Source organism: Pongo pygmaeus, chromosome 19, assembly GCF_028885625.2.
Source record: "Pongo pygmaeus isolate AG05252 chromosome 19, NHGRI_mPonPyg2-v2.0_pri, whole genome shotgun sequence".
Taxonomy (NCBI): domain Eukaryota; kingdom Metazoa; phylum Chordata; class Mammalia; order Primates; family Hominidae; genus Pongo; species Pongo pygmaeus.
In genome coordinates this window covers 16,214,471-16,235,556 of record NC_072392.2, presented here as the reverse complement: position 1 = coordinate 16,235,556, position 21,086 = coordinate 16,214,471, and the positions used below count along the sequence as shown (strand labels likewise).

General features: G+C 40.9%; 1 protein-coding gene across 3 annotated transcripts in view; it reads right to left on the bottom strand.

Moving 5' to 3' along the window:
- The window catches only part of LOC129016870 (ubiquitin carboxyl-terminal hydrolase 6-like), a 53,725-nt gene that overhangs the window by 7,566 nt on the left and 25,073 nt on the right, over positions 1-21,086 (bottom strand). For all 3 annotated transcript variants that reach the window (XM_063656584.1, XM_054456631.2, XM_054456632.2), the window contains 4 exons: positions 13,978-14,162; positions 8,065-8,142; positions 5,787-5,907; positions 658-849 (listed from right to left, as the gene is read on the bottom strand). In XM_063656584.1, coding sequence (XP_063512654.1) covers positions 658-849; positions 5,787-5,907; positions 8,065-8,142; positions 13,978-14,162 — 576 coding nt within the window. The remainder of the gene's footprint in view (positions 1-657; positions 850-5,786; positions 5,908-8,064; positions 8,143-13,977; positions 14,163-21,086) is intronic.

The window sequence follows — 21,086 nt, the reverse complement described above, 5'->3', positions numbered from 1 at the left end:
CAAAAAAACAAAAAAAGAAAATACATATAAATATCTGATTAAAATATGCCAGTACCTTACAGTTACACTGGTCTTAATGAATAGGAAGATTTGTCACTTCAAACTCTCCTGACAAACAAAAGGACAGTCTCCTAATCCATGAAGGGAGAAGGCAGAAGTCAATTAAATCTAAAAGAACACGCAGGCCCTAGTGCACTGGTGTGCTTGTGCACACACACTCAACTCAGCAGCGTGCCACAGCCACATGACTATGTGCAGTGGGTGTTGGGGGCTCCGGGCTCAGTTGCTCTTCTAGAGTCCACAAAGGGCTAGCTTAAGCTTCCTCTCTCCACAGAGCCAGAAGTTCAACCTCTCCTGAAGTTCAAATTCACCACGTTGTACCCCTTGTGGCAGTCCTCACATCGCACTGAATTGCACTTACTGGTCTACATGATTGATCTCTTCTTCTAGGTTATAAGCTTTTTAGGAAAAGGAACTACCAAATATTTGTAGAAAGATTCATCTCTGTATTCAACATAAAAACCTTGTACAGAAAGTGTTTTAAACGCTGCTGCAGGAAAAGTCTTATTCTCAAAAATAACAAAACCTCCTGTTTGTTCATGTCTTCTTTCTTTTCTGCTAGATTCCTGCTCTCTCAGAGGCAGGACTGTAACATACCAGGAAGGGTGGAAGCCTCCAGAGATCCAGCTTCTGTGTTGCTAAGCAGTGGGTCTTACACTTGGAACAGTAGTACATGTCATTTTCCCCTAGCTCTTCCTCACTGGTGAAAGCATGGAGACAGCTGTCCAGGTTGATGGGCTTGGCTTGCGCTCGCCGACTCTGCTGCACACTTTCATGCTTATCTACAACCTGTAGGTAGAGGGAACAGGAGGAAAGGGGTATGTGGGAAGGCATTTAAACTGGTGATATAGCTATGCATCAACCTCTCGGTCACTCACCCTTCTTTTACTCTATATAAGGAAAAAGAAAATACAACTGGCTGGGTATGGTGGCTCAGGCCTGTAATCCCAGCACTTTAGGAGGCCGAGGTGGGGGGAATTGCTTGAGTCCAGGAGTTGGAAACCAGCCTGGCCAACAGAGTGAGACCCTGTCTCTGTAAAAGAAAAATCTAAAAATTAGCTGGGCATTGTGGCGCACGTCTGTAGTCCCAGCTACTCAGGAGGATTGCTTGAGCCTGGGAGCAGAGGTTGCAGTGAGCTGTGATTATGCCACTGCACTCCAGCCCAGATGACAGAGAGAGACCCTGTCTCAAAAAAAAAGGGAAAAGAAAACACAACCCAAACTAGAGTCTGAGCAAATACAGCACCTACACATTTATTCACAAATGTTACATCGTAACATTCTGGATAAAATTTCTATTTATATGACCATAGCTTTTCTTGAAAAATTTTCGAATGCTTCAAAATGACAAAAACAAAACGAATTGCATTTATTTAACAACTTTGGAATCTTATAAGGGATTACATGTGAGTTGGCCCTCAAGCCAGGGGTGCTGATAGTAAGCCATTTATTTTTAACCAGAAAGCCAGAGCATTATTAGTATGCTGCAGAGTTTACAGAGGCTAGGAGAAATAACGTGAAACACAGAAACCAGAGCCGGATGAAATAAGGGTACAGAAAAGCTCACCATGAGAAGACAACACAGCAGAGCATGAAACACCACAGGGTACAACTCATTTGCATCTGATCCCATGTATCACAGAGTTATCAGAATACCAAGTCTACAATTATCTGTCTCTTCCCTCATGGGGCCTTTTTATCTGAGATGGCAACAAAAGGAAGAACAAGCTCAAGAGTGTGCTGCTTTTGTTGAGAAGGCCCCTAATACCCACCCAAACCTTTGGGGTCCTGTTAATCAGCATGTTAGGCTGTGGAGCAAGAAGGAGTTAAGTGTAAGAAAGGAGAGAGAGCAAAGAATGGGCGGGGTGCATGGATGTATGTTGGGGGTGGTGTAGAATGAAGAAGAAGGAGAGAAGGAAGGATCTAGAGTGCAGCAGAAAAGAAAGAATTTTTCCCTCTCCATGCCTGGCTGCTACCTGACAAACAATCAAGAACCATAGAGCTGGGATCCTTCTGTTTGTCCCTCTAATGTATGGGAAGGTGGGTGAATCATCAGGGTTATGAATGCTACCATAAGACTTCACACAGTATATATTTGTGTCCCAAAGCAGAGCCCGGACCACAAGGCCCACACTGACTGCCTCTCTGTGGCAAACATCACATATGTCCATCACCCACCCTATTTATTGCTCCTCCCTTCCAGAGGTGAACCTCCTCCATGAATTTCCCTTCCTGAAACTCATGATGGGAACCTCAGGCTGCCTGGAATACAAATTGGCACAGCTCAGGACATTCAGCTTAGCATGGGTTTTTCAGGCGAGACTTTTTCCCTATATGAGAGTCACGAGGCTGTCAAATGCTGTTATAAACTAGCAAGATTGGGTTTGATCATGCAGTTAAGGTTCTAGCACTGCATAACTATCCAGGCTAAAGAGCTCATTTAAAAAGGGGAACTTAGAGGAAAATTCTTTTTTTAGAAAGGGAAATCTGGCTTGGACTTGGGTTATAGACTTCTTTTTTGAGTACAAATTCTGTAGTAACAAGATATTAACTGTCATCATCTTTTGAACTGGTCACTCAAGGAAAAAACTGACGTGCCTCAAAAGCAAACATGCTGTATCATAGTTGTTGCAATGAGTAGAAAAAGGGGTGTATCATATACGATAGTGTTTCCTTTCTCATAGCCAGTTAAATATTATCTCTATTATCTCTACCAGGAATACTTTATGGCCAACCACAAATTAGAGTAAGCTAGTAAAGAATGTTGATTTTTATTGACTATATTTTCTGTGGAACACAGGCTACAGTGCTAGATGAAGACAGGGAGGAAAGAAGGCTGATAAAAAACATATTTGTGGACTGTACTGACAATAATTTCTATTTATCAGTAAAACTTCCCAAAGTGATAAAGATTCCCTTTACCTCTTGGGATCCATGCTTAGATCCTCTACTATTGTTTAAACACTCTATAAATTACTTATAGGCACCCTCTTCTTTTCAGAGTTGCTTTAAAGCTCATCTTAACACAAAACACAGGAAATGAAGTAATAGTTTCCATATAAGACTATTAAAAAAAAGAGAGAGGCCTAAGAATTTGTCTAGTTTAATTTTCTTTTTTTCTTTCTTTCTTTCTTTCTTTTTTTTTTTTTTTTTTGAGACAGGGTCTTGCTTTGTTACCCAGGCTGGAGTGCACTGGTGAGATCACAGCTCACTGCAGCCTTGATCTCTTGGGCTCAAACAATCCTCCAACCTCAGCCTCCCAAGCAGCTGGGACTATAGGTGCACACCACCACACCTGGCTAATTTGTGCATTTTTTGTAAAGACAGGGTGACATCATATTGCCCAGGCTGGCATCTAGTTTAATTTTCTACTGAGGAATCTGAGGTCCAAACAGGAGAGAAATAAAAAGGATAAGAGTGACTGTCCCTCTATTTTTTTCTGATTACTAGTATAATATTCATGTGGAAATTTTGGAAAGCAGAGAAAAATGTAAAAAGGCAGGGGATCCTTTTATATTCTTAATACAAAGGCAACCACTGTCAAAATATTGGCAGATTTTCTTCTGTCCTTTTTCCCAAATAGTATTATTTTCAATATTGAAGGTATTATTTCCAGTATATGCAACTTTATGTCTTGTTTTTAAAACATGTTCACATATCATAAGCATGTTCCCATAAATGTTAGCAAAAAGCCCTGGTAATCATTTTCAACAACTGCATTATATTTTATCCAATGAATACACCATGCTTTATTTAACCATTCCTCTAATGTGAGACAAATTTAAGTTGTTAATAACTTTTTACTCTCCTAAAAAATGCTATGATGATATCTGCCTGCAAATTATGGAGTAATTACAGAGTATTCTCCCCTCAGATAAATTCCTAAAAGGGAAATCACTGGAATAAAAAATATAAAGCATATGGGCAATAATCCCAATTTAAACCACGGTATCTCTTTTGTCTACATGACTTTCTAAGCACATGCAGAAACTCTACATGTAGTGGAGCCCAGATTAGGCTATGGCCCCACTCCCTAGCAAGGCATCAATAGCCCTTCCTTTCCATGGTATCCTAAGTGCATCACTGAAAGTGGAAGTAGGGTGAGATTTAACAGGTCATGTAGGCCATTTCCTACAAGCAGGATGTCCTAAAGAGCATTTCAGATTGCACACTGGATTTGTTAAAAAGGGGAAGAGATTTATAGAGCCAAATAATTTATCATCATTGACAGTAATGTCTTGTCAGAATAATGCCCTGTCAGATTTTGTGCTGACAAAGATTTATGAATCTATCAACTGGTAAAATTTTCCCTCCTTGCTAGTGAGCATGATCTAGAACATTAGTTTCTCTTCAGCTTCCTTTAGCTTTAGCCTAGTGATCTTTCATTTGACAAGTATCCACAAATTATACTTATTCCTGGCTAGAAAGGGCTCCCAGGAGCCTTGGTGTGTGGGGCATATTTTGGGATCTAAATAGGAAACTAGGTCTAGAATTGGTAATTTCCCCAGTCCTCCACAGAATAACAAGACAGAAAAGTCAGTTACCATTACTAACTTATCCAAAGGGAATGCTTTAAAAAATAGTAAAGGAAATTTCTGCCTATCAAGAGCCATAAAAATGCAAAAACCACTATAATTCCTCATGTGACTTAAGGAACCCCTTTGACTCTGTGGCTTTTACCTCTCTATCAGATTCTTAATGTCTTTACCTTTCAAATAATATTTGGTTGATTAAAAACTGCCTGAGGTGAACATTTTTAGGTATGGAGTTAAAATTATTTCTGAAGCAACATTTTCAAAATTTAAAAATTGCTCTGGCCAGACAGTGACAATAGAAGAATGTGAAGTGTGAAGAGTGGCCATTGAGATGTGCTCTTAGGTACCCAAAATTGAAACATTTCAATCCTTTCTCTAACTTTTCTGATCACTATGCCTATTAAAGGTAGCAGCTATAGCCCTGGGACACATTTGAACTAAGTAACTGTGATTACCAAATGCTGCAACTTCAATAATATTTAACAGAGAGATGCTTATTGATATGCCATGGCCAGACACAGTTTGGTTTCAAGGTTCACTGATTAATATTTTTGCAATTTCATGCCTGCTCTAGTTTGGATATGGTTTATTTGTCTCCACCAAAATGCATGTTGAAATCTGATTCCCAATGTGGTGTTTTTAGGAGGTGGGGCCTAGTAGGAGGTGTTTGGGTCATAGGGGTGAAACTTTCATAAATGGTTGGTGCCATTCTTGCAGTAGTGAGTTCTCTTCTGAGAACTTAGTTTCCAAGACAGCGGGCTGTTAGAAAGCGAGGATCTTCCTCCTGTTTGGTCCTCCCTCTTGCCTGTGTCTGTTCTCCTTTGATCTTCTCTGCCATGTTATGATGCAGCACAGAAGCCTTTGCCAGAAGCCAGGACCATGTCCTTGAACCTCCCAGGCTGCGGAACAGTAAGCTAAGTAAACCTCCTTTCTTTATAAGTTACCAGCCTCACGTACTCTGTTATAGCAACACAAAATGGACAAAGACAATGCCCCAATACAATGAACTTCAGAAGCTGGAAAATGAAAAAGCTCAAGCAAACATGTCAATATATTAGGTGCCATAGAGGATGCCAATGAAGGCTTTTCTGGTTGTTTTTAAATTGTCTCAAACAGAAATGGCCTAAGATTTACACTGGGGGAAATTTCCCATATAAAATCCACCATTTTATGGCGGCCCTAAACACTTACCCTTTCCTGGGACATTTCATAGTGGAGGTGAAGGGCTGTGGGGTCCCAATCCACAGCAATATAGGCATTTCCAATGAAAGCTCTGTCTTCCCCACAATCAATTTTACACCCTCTGCAAAATCTAAAAAGGGGGGAAAGATCCACAGAGGAAGAAATAATTATGAAGGAATTTAAATTTTCTTAATAAAAAATATTCTCCCTTCCTAATTTTCTGCTTTCCTCTTGGGCCTCACAATTTGTCATGGGCTTCTAACTTCAGACTCTGATAAATGTAGGGATACTTATTAATAATTATTATCATTTCAGGGAATCATGCTTTTCACTTTTCAAGTCTTTATTTTTACAAAGTACTTGATAACCATCTGTTAATCACAGGAAGATGTGAACTTTATGGCAAATAAATGACATGGGAATTGACTGTTTGAGATACTACAGCATGCAAGAAATTCCAAATTCAGTTATTTAATGCTCTGAGGTAGGACAATTTATCTGGTATAACACCTAGCTCCTTGTTTGTAAAATGGCAGTTTAAATAAATGCATATAAAAGTTTACAGAGGCTGGGCATGGTCGTTCATGCCTGTAATCTCAGCACTTTGGGAGGCCGAGGTGGGTGGATCACCTGAGGTCAGGAGCTCGAGACCAGTCTGACCAACATAGTGAAACCCTGTCTCTACTAAAACTACAAAAATTAGCCAGGCACGGTGGTGGGAACCTATAATCCCAGCTCCTTGGGAGGCTGAGGCAGGAGAATTGCTTGAACCTGGGAGGCGGAGGTTGCAGTGAGCCGAGGTAATACCACTGCACTCCAGCCTGGGCGACAGATTGAGACTATGTTTCAAAAAAAAAAAAGTTTATAGAGTTGCAGCGGTAGGGTGGGAGATGGGGTAGGGGAGGAGGATATAATAAAGTCATGGTTCCAATGCCTACTTTATTAATATTATTATTATTTTTCTTGAGATGGAGCCTCGCTCTGTCACCCGGGCTGGAGTGCAGTGGCACGATCTGGGCTCACTGCCAGCTCCGCCTCCCAGGTTCAAGCAATTCTCCAGCCTCAGCCTTCCAAGTAGCTGGGACTACAGGTGCCCGCCACCATGCCTGGCTAATTTTTTGTATTTTTAGTAGAGACGGGGTTTCACCGTGTTAGCCAGGATGGTCTCGATCTCCTGACCTTATGATCTGCCCACCTCCGCCTCCCAAAGTGCTGTTATTACATGCGTGAGCCACCACGCCCAACCAATGCCTACTTTAGACTCAGTTTACTAAGTCTATTGCAGTTCTCTAAAGGTGGACTTTAGTATCATTAGGCACTTTCCCTGCTGTAACAGCAATGACCAATCAATCTCTGTAACTCTTTAAAAACCAAGAACAGATTTCCAGCAAAGTCTAGTAAAGACTAAGATCTACTGTGCTCAGAACTGGCAAACTTATTTATATTTAAGGAGAAGCTTGGCATGGTGGCTCACACATATAATCTCAGCACTTTGGGAGGCTGAGGTGGGTGGATCACCTGAGGTCAGGAGTTCGAGACCAGTCTAACATGGCGAAACCCCATTTCTACTAAAAATGCAAAAATTAGCTGAGTACAGTGGTGTGCACCTGTAGTCCCAGCTACTCGGGAGGCTAAGGCAGGAGAATTGCTTGAACCTGGGAGGCAGAGGTTGCAGTGAGCCAAGATTGAGCCACTGCACCCCAGCCTGGGCAACAGAGTGAGACTCCATCTCAGAACAAAACAAAACAAAAAAGGAGAGGTGAAGTTATAGAGTAATAAATGTTTATCACAAGCTATGAATTTGGTATGGACTGTAGTTTATAAAACCAGCTAAGTCTCAAAAGCAAAACTTATCTATTGACCTCAAAAGGAAGTGAAAAACATTTTTTGAGACAGAGTTTCACTCTTGTTGCCCAGGCTGGAGTGCAATGGCACAACCTTGGCTCACTGCAACTTCCGCCTCCTGGGTTCAAGTGATTCTCCTGCCTCAGTCTCCCAAGTAGCTGGGATTACAGGCACGTATCACCACGCCCCACTAATTTTTGTATTTTTAGTAGAGATGGGGTGTTACCAGGTTAGGCTGGTCTCAAACTCCTGATCTCAGGTGATCCACCTGCCTCGGCTTCCCAAAGTGATGGGATTACAGGCGTGAGCCACCGTGCCCAGCCACAATTCTTAAGTTTCTCATTATTCACTATTTACTTCTCAAAATTGGAAATCTTAGGAAAACTGTATCATATCTAAAGCTGAAATTCTACTAATGTAATTCTTTTGCAGGTCACTTTACCTATACTCTGGGCACCAAGCACAGGAGTTCCCATCTTTCTGCACAACTCGTAGAGTGAATGGATATTGACAGCCGATACTGTCATCATGGAAAGAGAAGAGAACAAAAAGAGTGTAAGAAGCATTTCTGGTTTGAGGTCCAACTCCTTTTCATCTTCTCTTGAAGTAATCCTAGGAAGGGGCATTTGCCACAGCAGTATGCTCATGTTGACAGCTCAACGTTACTTACCCTAATCCGTTAGCTGCAGCCCAGTACCAAATACACTCTGGCTTCCCATCCTCTATCTGGGCTTACAGAAGGGTAGACATACGACTGCCAGATGTCTCTAAGGGAGCCATGTGGCCCATGAAAATTTTACAAGATAAGCTAATCATGAAATCAAATACCAATTATCCTTCAGCCTTAATTCTATCAGAGGATTTAATTCACATTAAACTAAAATAATTAGATCTTTCCATGACAAGAACACTGACACATTGCAGAAAGCTGTATATTTAGAAGTCTTCTTGAATCAGAATCGCTGATGTGGTACATGCTAAGTACTGCCTTAACTACTCAGAGTTATAAGCTACATACCATTTTTGGAGTAACTTCTTTTTTTTTTAGTATACTTTAAGTTTTAGGGTACATGTGCACAACGTGCAGGTTAGTTACATATGTATACATGTGCCATGTTGGTGTGCTGCACCCATCTCACACCAGTTAGAATGGCGTTCATTAAAAAGTCAGGAAACAACAGGTGCTGGAGAGGATGTGGAGAAATAGGAACACTTTTACACTGTTGGTGGGACTGTAAACTAGTTCAACCATTGTGGAAGTCAGTGTGGCGATTCCTCAGGGATCTAGAACTAGAAATACCATTTGACCTAGCAATCCCATTACTGGGTATATACCCAAAGGATTATAAATCATGCTGCTCTAAAGACACATGCACACGTATGTTTTATCGCGGCACTATTCACAATAGCAAAGACTTGGAACCAAGCCAAATGTCCAACAACGATAGACTGGATTGAGAAAATGTGGCGCATATACACCATGGAGTAACTTCTTTTAACTGCCAATGATTATGTCAAGATGGCCCTGTGGATTTTCCAACTTTTAAAAAAATTTACTTATCCTTGCCCTAACAAGGAGCAGTGCAACAATTTATACGTATTATTGAAACATAAGCTGTACACCTTAGATGCATGTAAAATTCCTACTTGTCAATTATAGTTCAATAAAGCTGGGGGTGGGGGAGAAGGAAGCAATGCAAGGAATATAACATAAGAGTGGCATACTTTACAGCTCATCTGGCAACTGATAGGAGTTATTACATGGGCTATTAAAGGTAATGAAACCATGATAAAGAGTCACTGTAAGGGCAAAAGTGAGAATCACATCTGGCATAGGAGTTCCCATCTTTCTGCATAACTCATCCAGTGAATGATCACTGATAGACTGTACTGTCTAGTACCATGTCCAACTCAGGCCAGCAATAAATGAGGAATCAAAAGAAAGATAACAGGATAAAACAACCGAGTAGCACTCTCACAGAAAGCTGTGCAGCACTTCTCTTCCGAAAATTTCTTTTACCTTTTGCTCTAACTGAATGAAGCCTGGCTTTCTTAAGAATCCTGCTCCCCCTGCAGACTTTTTCCATTTTTCTTTTTGAGATGGGGTATCACTCTTGTTGCCCAGGCTGGAGTGCAATGGCATGATTATGGCTCACAGCAGCCTCCACCTTCCTGGGCTCAGGTGATCCTCCCACATCAGCCTCCCAAGTAGCTAGGATTACAGGCATGCACCACCATACCTGGCTAATGTTTACATTTTTTGTAAAGATGGCATTTTGCCATGTTGTCCAGCCTGGACTTGAACTCCTGGGCTCAAGTGATCCTCCTGCCTCAGCCTCCTAAAGTGCTGGGATTACAGGCTTGAGTCACCACACACTACTCTCTGCACTTTTTTTTCTAATACATTCCAGAACCTGGAGGTAAAATAGATCTCTTCCTTATTCCTATGCCACTTGTACATGATCTCTTCTTCCTTCCTTTTCTAAAACATTCCAGCTTTTTTGTAACATGTGCTACTGAATTATGCCACCGGCTATTCCTCCTTGGAAGGTACATATCTTCTTTACTCACTAAAGATTGTAGCACCCAGTTCACTGTGTTTTTTCTCCACCACTTCTCCTGTTATTATCCTTGGTGACATCAACATCAATGCAATTAATACAACAGTAACTTGGTCTTCTCTCTTCCAACAATAACTTCCCCCACCCCATATGTAAACCCTCTCCAAATATCATATTCTAGACCTTGTGAATACAAACTTTTCTGCCTCCAAAATCTCAATTCCCAGTATCCTACTTTGCAACCACAACCTCCTATCTTTTTAGGTTACTTACTTATTCAAACATCCCTATTCTAATGATTCTTTCACCCAAGAGAAACCTCCAGTCACTGCCCTGAAATCCTCACTTGCCTCTTTACCCACTGTCCCTGAAAATAATCACTCTTCTACATAGACCCTTAATTCCAGGATTTTGTCCATTTCATCTAAAATTTCCAATTTATTGACATAAACACTCAAGAAGTCGAGAACTATACAATGAACACCCCATGTATTCATTACCCAACTCTAAAAATCATCAACTCCAGGCCACTCTTATTTCATCCATAACTTTACCAAGTACCACTAGAATCAGGTGAGAGCTACCATGCCTGGCTATCTTTTTTAATGTCCAAAGGACCATTCTCTGTTTAACCCACTCCAATCTCTACTCCTTTACCTATACTAAAATAGCTTTCACAAAGATCACCAAAGACCATGTTATCAAATCCAGTGGGCAATTCCCAGTCCTCTGTAGCATTTGAAACAACTATCACTCCTTTCTTGAAATACTTCCTTCACTTAACTCCTGGTTTTCTTCTTACATTATGGGCTGCTCCTTCTCAATCTCTCTCTCTCTCTCTCTCTCTCTCTCTCTCAACAGCGTCTTGCTCTGTCACCCAGGCTGGAGTACAGTGGTGTGATCTCAGCTCACTGCAACTTCCACCTCCAGGGTTGAAGCGATTCTCATGCCTCAGCCACCCAAGTAGCTGGGATAACAGGCATGTACCACCATGCCTGGCTAATTTTTTGCATTTTTAGTAGAGACAGGGTTTTGCCATGTTGGGCAGGTTGGTCTTCAACTCCTGGCCTCAACTGATCCTCCCACCTCGGCCTCCCGAAGTGCTGGGATTATAGGCATGAGCCACTGCACCCAGCCTCGATCTCTTTTGATGCTTTTTTTTCCCTTTTCAATCTCTAAATGTCGGAATGCATATGAACTCAGTTCAGAGTTCATGTATAGATCATGGGAATCTTCTCTATTTAAATCTCACTCTCTAAATGTCAATCATCTGGTCTCAGGGCCTTAAATACCACCTATTTGTTGATGACATTTATATTTATATCTCCAGCAGAGGACATTCAAGTGAATTTCCCACTTGAATATATAATAGACTTCTTGAATTTAACTTCATTCCTGACTTTTCTTGCTAAAGTCTGCTCCTTCCCCAGTTTTCCTTTTTCCATTAAATGGTACCACCATTCACAAACAATTGTTCAGGGTAAAAAGGCAGCCTGGGCCAGGTGCAGTGGCTCAGGCCTGTAATCCCACCACTTTGGGAGGCTGAGGTGGGATCATGAGGTCAGGAGATTGAAACCATCCTGGACAACATGGTGAAACCCTGTCTCTACTAAAAATACAAAAATTAGCCGAGTGTGGTGGTGTGCACCTGTACTCCCAGCTACTCGGGAGGCTGAGGCAGAATTGCTTGAACCTGGGAGGCAGAGGTGCAGTGAGCCGAGATCATGCCACTGCACTCCAGCCTGGTGACAGGGCAAGACTCCATTCCCCACCCCCCCACAAAAAAAAGAAGTCAGCCTGGATTCCTCTTTCCCTATACTCCACATCCAATTCATTAGCAAGTCCTGGGAAAAGCCCTCATCTAGAAGCTCTTTCATTCAATTACTTGACTTCAAATTTAATCTTGTCCAACTTTCATCTTTACTAAACACAACATTTGTTAACTAAACTGCTTATCTATTATTTGCAGTTTTCCTTTAGGATTTATTTAAATCTTAAAATAAATATTCTAAATAATTATTTATTTAAATAACTTATTTTGGCCGGGCGTGATGGCTCATTCCTGTAATCCCAGCACTTTGGGAGGCTGAGGCGGGCAGATCACTGGAGGTCAGGAGTTTGAGACCAGCCTGGCCAACCTGGTGAAACCCTGCCTGTACTAAAAATACAAAAACTAGGCAGGCATGGTGGTGGGCACCTGTAATCTCAGTGACTCAGGAGGCTGAGGCAGGAGAATCACTTGAACCTGGGAGGTGGAGGTTGCATTGAGCCAAGATCATGCCACTGCACTCCAGCCTGGGTGACACAATGAGACTCCATCTCAAAAAAATACAAAATAAAAATAAATAAATAATTTATTTAAATAAAGATTTATTTAAATCTTTAAATTTAAATCTGCCCAGGTGTGGTGGCTCACACCTATAATACCAGTACTTTGGGAGGCCGAGGTACTGGTATTGATCACTTGAGGCCAGGAGTTCGAGATCAGCCTGGCCAACATGGTGAAACCCTGCCTCTACTAAAAATACAAAAATTAGCTGGGTGTGGTTGGAAGCCTCTGTAATTCCAGCTACTCAGGTGTCTGAGGTGTAAGAATCACTTGAACCTGGAGGCAGAGTTTGCAGTGAACCAAAATCACACCACTGCATTCCAGCCCGGGTGACAAATTAAGACTCTGTCTCAAAAAAAAAAAAAAAAAAGATGTATTTATCCTAAGCCCTACCCTAATCATCAAAAGACCCCATAACAAATAAGTAAAGAACTTTTTTTAGTTACCATAAAACAGAACTCTCATTTGTACCATGATGGTAAGAAAATGATCTACAGGCTGGGTGCGGTGGCTCACGCCTGTAATCCCAGCACTTTGGGAGGCTGAGGCAGGCGGATCACCTGAGGTTGGGAATTTGAGACCAGCCTGACCAACATGGAGAAACTCCATCTCTACCAAAAAAAACAAAATTAGCCAGGCATGGTGGTGCATGCCTGTAATCCCAGCTACTCAGGAGGCTGAGGCAGGAGAATCATTTGAACCCGGGAGGTGGAGGTTGCAGTGAGCCAGGATCATGCCATTGCACTCCAACCTGGGCAACAAGAGGAGAACTCTGTCGTAAAGAAAAGAAAAGAAAAGAAAAGAAAAGAAAAGAAAAGAAAAGAAAAGAAAAGAAAATGATCTACAATTTGATTGAGATAAAAATAAGACATCATCACAATCCCAAAAATTATTCAGAGTAAATGCATTTACTCATCAAATAGAACAGTGGTAGGAAAAAGGGAAAGAAAACAGAAAATGTTAATTATTTTAATCTAGATTTATGAAATTACTTCACGTTAAAATGACATGCTAAGGGAAAAAGAAAAAAGAATGACATGGTATGGAAATAATCCAACAGAATTATTTTTTGTATCATGAGACTTTTTCAGAGTTCATTTATGCAGTTACTCTCATCCTGAATTTCAGAGGACTGAGATTATGCAAATTTTCTGGTGAATTCATACTCTCTACTTTTGCAACACAGAAGACAAGGATATTACTTGAAGCATTAGCAGGACGAATCCAGGCAAAAGATTAGAGAATGGAAGGATTATTAGACACTAGAATGTTTGGCAAAAGGAAGCTGTATCATCTCTCCTACTCCAAATATCAAACCAAATGGTTGAATTGTATGCTCTCCGAGTGGTTCTTCCAAGAGTGATTAAGTTGACATAGGCTGGGTCGTATCAGTCATGTAGAATTCATATAAATTATTTTTCTAGAGTTTGGAAACCACAGGTTAAGATGGATCCCCTCAACTCACCGATCCTGGGCATGATTACTAGCTTCCTGAGGTGGGAGTGGGCTCGCTAACCGGGATACTTGCATCCAAACCGCATCATATAGGTCTTTCTTCCGGGTATGTACAGTACATGGAACAATCAATGGCATTCCAAAGAGGCTGGGGCTATTCTCCTGAGGTGACAGGAAATACAGTTCTTTCCTCATCTGTATGTATAAACGAGAATAGAGAGTTGAGAAGACAGGCCTCTGATTCCTCCCTTTAGTTCTTCTAACCCTGCCAATGACAGGCATTATCACCGTTTCAGATTAGTCACTATCACATTCTTCTCTATGTTTATAAAACCATCTTTATTGACACAAAGAGAACAGTTATGGTGGAGTCATTAAAAGCGCTGAGGTATTATCAGTTTTAGAATCGTTGTCTATTCTAACAAACTTGGGTTTCAGCAATTAATATATTCAAACCACAGTTTTCTCTGATAAACATTTCTCACATACACTGAATCACATGTAAAAACTAGTAATAGCTTCATAGCTAAAGGCTTTTAAACAATTAAGACTCTTTCTTTCTCCAGACAATATGCCAGTAAGCTTGGTGTGGTGGCTCATGCCTGTAATCCCAGCACTTTGGGAGGCTGAGGCAAGAGGATCCCTTGAGCCCAGGAGTTTGAGATCAGAATGGGCAATGTAGGGAGACCCCATCTCTATAAAGAAATAAATACAATTAGCTGGGCATGGCGGCATGTGTCTGTAGTCTCAGCTATACAGGAGGCTGAGGTGAGAGGATTGCTTGAGACTGGCAAGTTGAGGGTACAGTGAGCTGTGATTGTGCCACTACACTCCAGCCTGGAAGGTAGAGTGAGACCTGTCTCAAAAAAGAAAAAGAAATGAAAAGATGCCAGTGGAAAAAAAAAAAAAAAGACTCTCTCAACTATAGTTTTCTAGGGATAAGCTGTTGATAGTGGTTGTTGGAGTTGCAATTCCCAAAGTTTTGGAGATTTGTGAAACCTAGTAATACTATTTTGTAGCAAGCTTATCCACCTTCCTAAAAGCAGTTAAGTGATTTTAATCTTTTTTTGTTTCTGTTTTTTAAATACAGGATAGGATAAAAGTAAGGTAAAGTTTTTAAAAATTTGCTTTGAGTATGTTAAAGAGATATTTATGATATTCCTTAATATAGAGATACTGCACAGAATTATCCTGGAAATGGCTGTTTAATAAACATTTAGTATAATGGAATGGTTGGTGGGAGTGGCAGGTTATCCAAAGCTGCTGAACCTTTGAACATTTAATTCCCTAAGAAGTTTGGTATTTATTGAGTAGTTAGAAAAGCTAAATCAACAACTTGTCAACTCACTAGGGGTTAAGTTAGCTAGTTTCTAAGTAAAAAGACCCTTCTTTATTCAGATTATTAAGCATTTTATTTTGTCATTTTCATTTAAGCTTAAATACATAATTTTAAGACCGTATTTCATATGCTACTATTATTATAAGACCCAGAGAAATCCAGACAGAATTCAGTACAAATATTTTATAAAATTTTAAAACATAGCTAAACCCACACAATTTTCATCCTCTCATTAAGGAACTTCTCCTAGTGCCCTAGGGCCCATAATTTCTCAGTTACTACCGAGATAAATTCTACTCCCAGTTATTAACATGGTTAGAAACTTCCAGCCAGGGCCAGGTGCAGTGGCTCACGCCTGTAATTCCAGCACTTCGGGAGGCTGAGGCAGGCGGATCATGAGGTCAGGAGTTCGAGACCAGCCTGGTCAATATGGTGAAACCCTGTCTCTACTAAAAATACAAAAATTATCTGGGCATGGTGGCAGGTGCCTGTAGTCCCAGCTACTTGGGAGGCTGAGGCAGGAGAATCACTTGAACCCAGGAGGCAGAGAGTACAGTGAGCCAAAATCGTGACATTGCACTCCAGCCTGGGCTGGGTGACAATAGCAAGACTCTCCCCCCCACCAAAAAAAAAGAAAAGAAAAAAAGAAACCTTAAACCAAGGGCTACTAATTCAGAGAAAAATAAAAATCAGAGGTAAAAGCGTACATTTCTGGCTGGACGTGGTGCCTCATGCCTGTAATTTCAGCACTTTGGGAGGCCAAGGTGGGTGGATCACCTGAGGTCGGGAGTTCGAGACCAGCCTAACCAACATAGAGAGACCCTGTCTCTACTGAAAATACAAAATTAGCCGGGCGTGGTGGCGCATGCCTCTAATCCCAGCTACTCGGGAAGCTGAGGCAGGAGAATCACTTGAACACAGGAGGCGGAGGTTGCGGTGAGTTGAGATCGTGTCACTGCACTCCAGCCTGGGCAACAAGAGTGAAACTCCATTGCAAAAAAAAAAAAAAAAAAAAAGGACATTTCAAATAATTATCACAAAGCAACTAGCTTTCCATTATCACTGAGTTTAAGAAACAGAATATAGTGAGCACTCAAAAGCCTCCCATTTGCTTCCTCCAAATCACAAATTCTCCCTTCCTCACAAAGGTAACCATTATTCTAAATGTTACGGTAATCACTTTCTTGCTTTTCTTTACAGTTTTATATCCTATGTAGAAGTCAATAAACACTAGATTTCATTTTCCGTGTTTTAAAAGTTTTTATATTTATAAATAGAATTACTTAATTTGTTTTTTTTGTTTGTTTTTTGAAACAGGGTCTAGCTCTGTCATCCAGGCTGGAGCACAGTGGTGTGATCTCAGCTTGCTGCAACCTCCACTTTCTGGGCTTGAGAGATTCTCTTGCCTCAGCCTCCCAAGTAGCTGGGACTACAGGTGTGTGGCACCACGCCAGCTAATTTCTGTATTTTCTGTAGAGATGGGGTTTCACCATGTTGCCCAGGCTGGTCTTAAACTCCTGGGCTCAAGCAATCGGCCCACCTCAGCCTCCCAAAATGCTGAGATTACAGGTGTGAGCCACTGTGCCTAGCCTAATTCTTTTTTCTCTGGCTTCTTTCCATCAACATTAGGTTTATGAGATTCATTTATACTGGATATAACTACAAGTCCATTCATTTTCATTCCTGTATAATGTTCTATTATCTTAATATATCTTAACTTCCCAATCCCTTCTACAACTAATGGACATGTAATGTGTTCATTTTGGGGCTACTATAGATAACGCTGCTATGAATATTCTTGTACATATCTCCTGGTACACATATCTTTTGGGTGGATACCTACAGGTAGAACTGCTTATCTTTAACTAGAAAATTGTATTCCAAAGTAGTTGTATTAATTTATATTCTCATCAGCATGAGAGTTCCTGTTGCTCTACTTAGCAACCCTGCCAGTCTGTTTAATTTTACCTGTTCAGGTGAGTGCACTGATATCATAATATTGTTTTAATTTACATTACACTGATTACTAGTGTCGTTGATCACTTTTTTTTTTTTTTTTGAGATGGAGTCTCGCTCTGTTGCCCAGCCTGGAATGCAATGGCATAATCTCGGCCCACTGCAACCTCTACCTCTGGGGTTCAAGCGATTCTCCTGCCTCAGCCTAGCGAGTAGCTGGGACTATATTCGCCCACCACCACACCCAGTTAATTTTTGTATTTTTAGTAGAGACGGAGTTTCACCATATTGGCCAGGCTGGTCTTGAACTCCTGACCTTGTGACCCATCCATCTCGGCCTCTCAAAGTGCTGGGATTATAGGCCTGAGCCACCACACCCGGCCAGGTTATCAATTTTAATGAAGTCCAATTTAATCTTTTCTTTTATACGAGTAGTGTCAGGAATGTATTCACCATTATTATCTTCCAAGGGCTGTTTCATTGTTTTGCTTTCAAATTTAGCTCTGTAGACCACCTGGAATTGTGGTGAAAGGAAGGTGCCAAGTTTCATATGGATATCTAATTGTCCCAGCACCACCTGCTGAGAAAACTGTCTTTCTCTCATCACCCTGCAATTTATCTTTGTTATAAATCAGGTGTTCATACATTTGTGAACTGGTTTCTGGACTCTCTATTCTATCCCAATGGTCTATTTGTCTTTTCTTGTACCAATATGACATTAAGTATCATATCTTTGTGAAATAAATCTTGATATCTGGATGATATCTAATCTTGATGATATCCTCATACCTTATTCTTTTTCGAGAGTATCTTGGTTATTCCTGATGCTTTGTATTTCCACATGTGAGAATCAGCTTATAAACTCACACACCACACACACACACACACACACATACACACACACACGAACACATGCAGACTTTGCATTTTTATTGGGATTGTGCAATATGTCATCTGTAGATTAGTTTGTAGAGAACTGATATCTTAAAATATTGAGTCTTCTAATCCATGAACATGGTTTACTTCTTCCAATATTTAAGTCTTCTTTAACTCCTATCAATATTTTATTTTCTATATAGATGTCTTATGTGTCATTTTTAAAGTTTATTCCTAGGTACTTAATTTTTCTCAGCATTTAATTTTTTTGATACTAAGATAAATAGTGTCTGTAGTTGAGTTGAATGGTAGCCTCTAAAACAGTATATCCATGTTGTAACCCCTGGAACCAGTAAATGTGACCTAGTTTGTTAAAAGGATGTTTGTAGATATAATTAAGTTGAGGATGTCAAGATGAGATCATCCTGGATTATCTGGGTGGGCCCTAAATTCAATGACAAGTATCCTTATCAGAGAAAGACAGAGAGAAGGCCATATGAAGAGGCAGGGATTGCAGTTATGCAGTCACAAGCCAAAGAATGCCTGAAGCCACCAGAGGTTAGAAGAGACAAGAAAGCATTCTCTCCTAGAACATTTGGAGGAAGCCCCCACCCTACTGAAACCTTGGTTTCAGACTTCTGGCCTCCAGAAGGTGAAAGAATAAATTTCTGGGCCGGGTGCAGTGCCTCACACTTGTAAACCCAGCACTTTGGGAGGGCGAGGCAGGCAGATCACGAGGTCAGGTCAAGACCATCCTGGCCAAAATGGTGAAACCCCATCTCTACTAAAAATACAAAAATTAGCCAGGCATGGTAGCATGCGCCTGTAGTCCCAGCTACTCAGGAAGCTGAGGCAGGAGAATTGCTTGAACCCAGGAGACAGAGGCTACAGTGAGCCGAGATTGTGCCACTGCACTCCAGCCTGGGTGACACAGCGAGATTCCATAAAAAAAAAAAAAAAAGAATGTATTTCTGTTGTTTAAAGCCACCAAATTTATGATAATTTGCTATAACAGTCCTAAGAAACCAATACAGTACCTTTTTTACAATTTCATTTTCTCTTGTTGCTGCTATACAATTGATTTACTTGCTCTAGAAACCCTGCTTTCCTTTACTTTATTTTATTTACTTATTTTATTTATTTATTTATTTTTTTAGAGGGAGTGTCACTCTTATCACCCACACTGGAGTGCAATGGCACGATCTCGGCTCACAGCAACCTCCACCTCCCAAGTTCAAGCAATTCTCCTGCCTCAGCCTCCTGAGTAGCTGGGACTACAGGTGTGTGACACCATGCCTGGCTGATTGTTTTATTTTTAATAGAGATGGAGTTTCACCATATTGGCCAGGCTGGTCTCAAACTCCTGACCTCATGATCCACCCACCTCGGCCTCCCAAAGTGCTGGGATTACAGGCATGAGCCACTGTGCCTGGCCTTTCTTTTCCTTTACAAAATTAGGACACTAAAGTCCAAAGAGCTCAATCAGCTATCTAGTGGCAGAATTAGAACTAAAACCTAGGTGGCTAAATTCCTAGTTCAGCGCCCTTTCTACTCTACCAAGTTGCCACTATACCCGGAGACTACCTCTTTAACAATTATCCACTGACCACATTTTTCAAACCTTCCTTTTTCTTTTTACCAAAGAGTGAACCTTTAATGCAATAGTTATATATTAGACTATCAAGAGAGGAATTATGCACAACTTGATTTTGCCCAAGAACATTCTTGTGTCCTCTAAGAAAAAAAAACAAAACCCAAAACAAAAAACTTTTCCAAAGCCATCCGCATTTATGTGGCAGTGAAGATGTACATACCTACATAAACACACAGGAAACATAAATTTTGTGTGTGTTGGTTTTTGTTTTTTTCTAATTTTTTAGAGACAAGGTCTCACTTATTGCCCAAGTTGGAGTGGAGTGGTTATTTACAGGTGTGAGCATTGTAGCATATTATAGCTTCAAAATCCTGTCCTCAAGAGTTCCTCCTAAACATGTCTGGCTTAGGAGATACTTTTTGGTTTTTTTTTTTTGAGACAAAGTCTCGCTTTACCACCCAGGCTGGAGTGCTGTGGCACGATCTTCGCTCACTGCAACCTCTGCCTCCTGGGTTCAAGCAATTCTCCTGCCTCAGCCTCTCGAGTAGCTGAAACTACAGGCACACGCCACCATGCCCAGCTAATTTTTGTATTTTTAGTAGAGATGGGGTTTCACCATGTTGGCCAGGCTGTTCTTGAAATCCTGACCTCAGGTGATCCACCTGCTTCAGCCTCCCAAAGTGCTGGGATTACAGGTGTGAGCCACTGCACCCGGCCATTTTCTTTCTTTCTTTTCTTTTTCTTTTTTTGAGACAGGGTCTTGCCCAGGCTGGAATGCAGTGGTGCAAGCAAGCATGGCTCACTGCAGCTTTGACCTCCTAGTCTCAAGTGATCCTCCTGCCTCAGCCTCCAGAGTAGTTGAGACTATAGGCCCACACCATCATGGCTGCTTAGTTTAAAATTTTTTTTTTTTTTTGGTAGAGACGAGGTCTCACTATGTTGCCCAGGCTAGCCTTGAACTCCTGAGCTAAGGTGATCCCCCTGCTTCAGCCTCCCAAAGTGTTGGGATTACAGGTGTGAGCCACTGCACCTGGCCAGGAGACACAAATTTTTCAAGAAAGTAGTACTCAGATGCACTGACTATCCTGTTGCCTCTTAATATATGGATGAGGAATGTCATTTCATACATTAGCCATCATGAGTAATACTAAATCCTGGCTCTGATCACTTATATTAGCATATATAATACATTGAAAATGCATTCATAGCAACAGATTTTGAGGACAGGATAAAAAAGTAAAAAAATAAAATTTGTAAAAGTATTAAATTTTAAAAAATTAAAGAAAAAAAGAGAAGAAAATGCATTCAACGATGTTGCAAAGACAGAAAATGGCTATTTCACAAATGACACTAG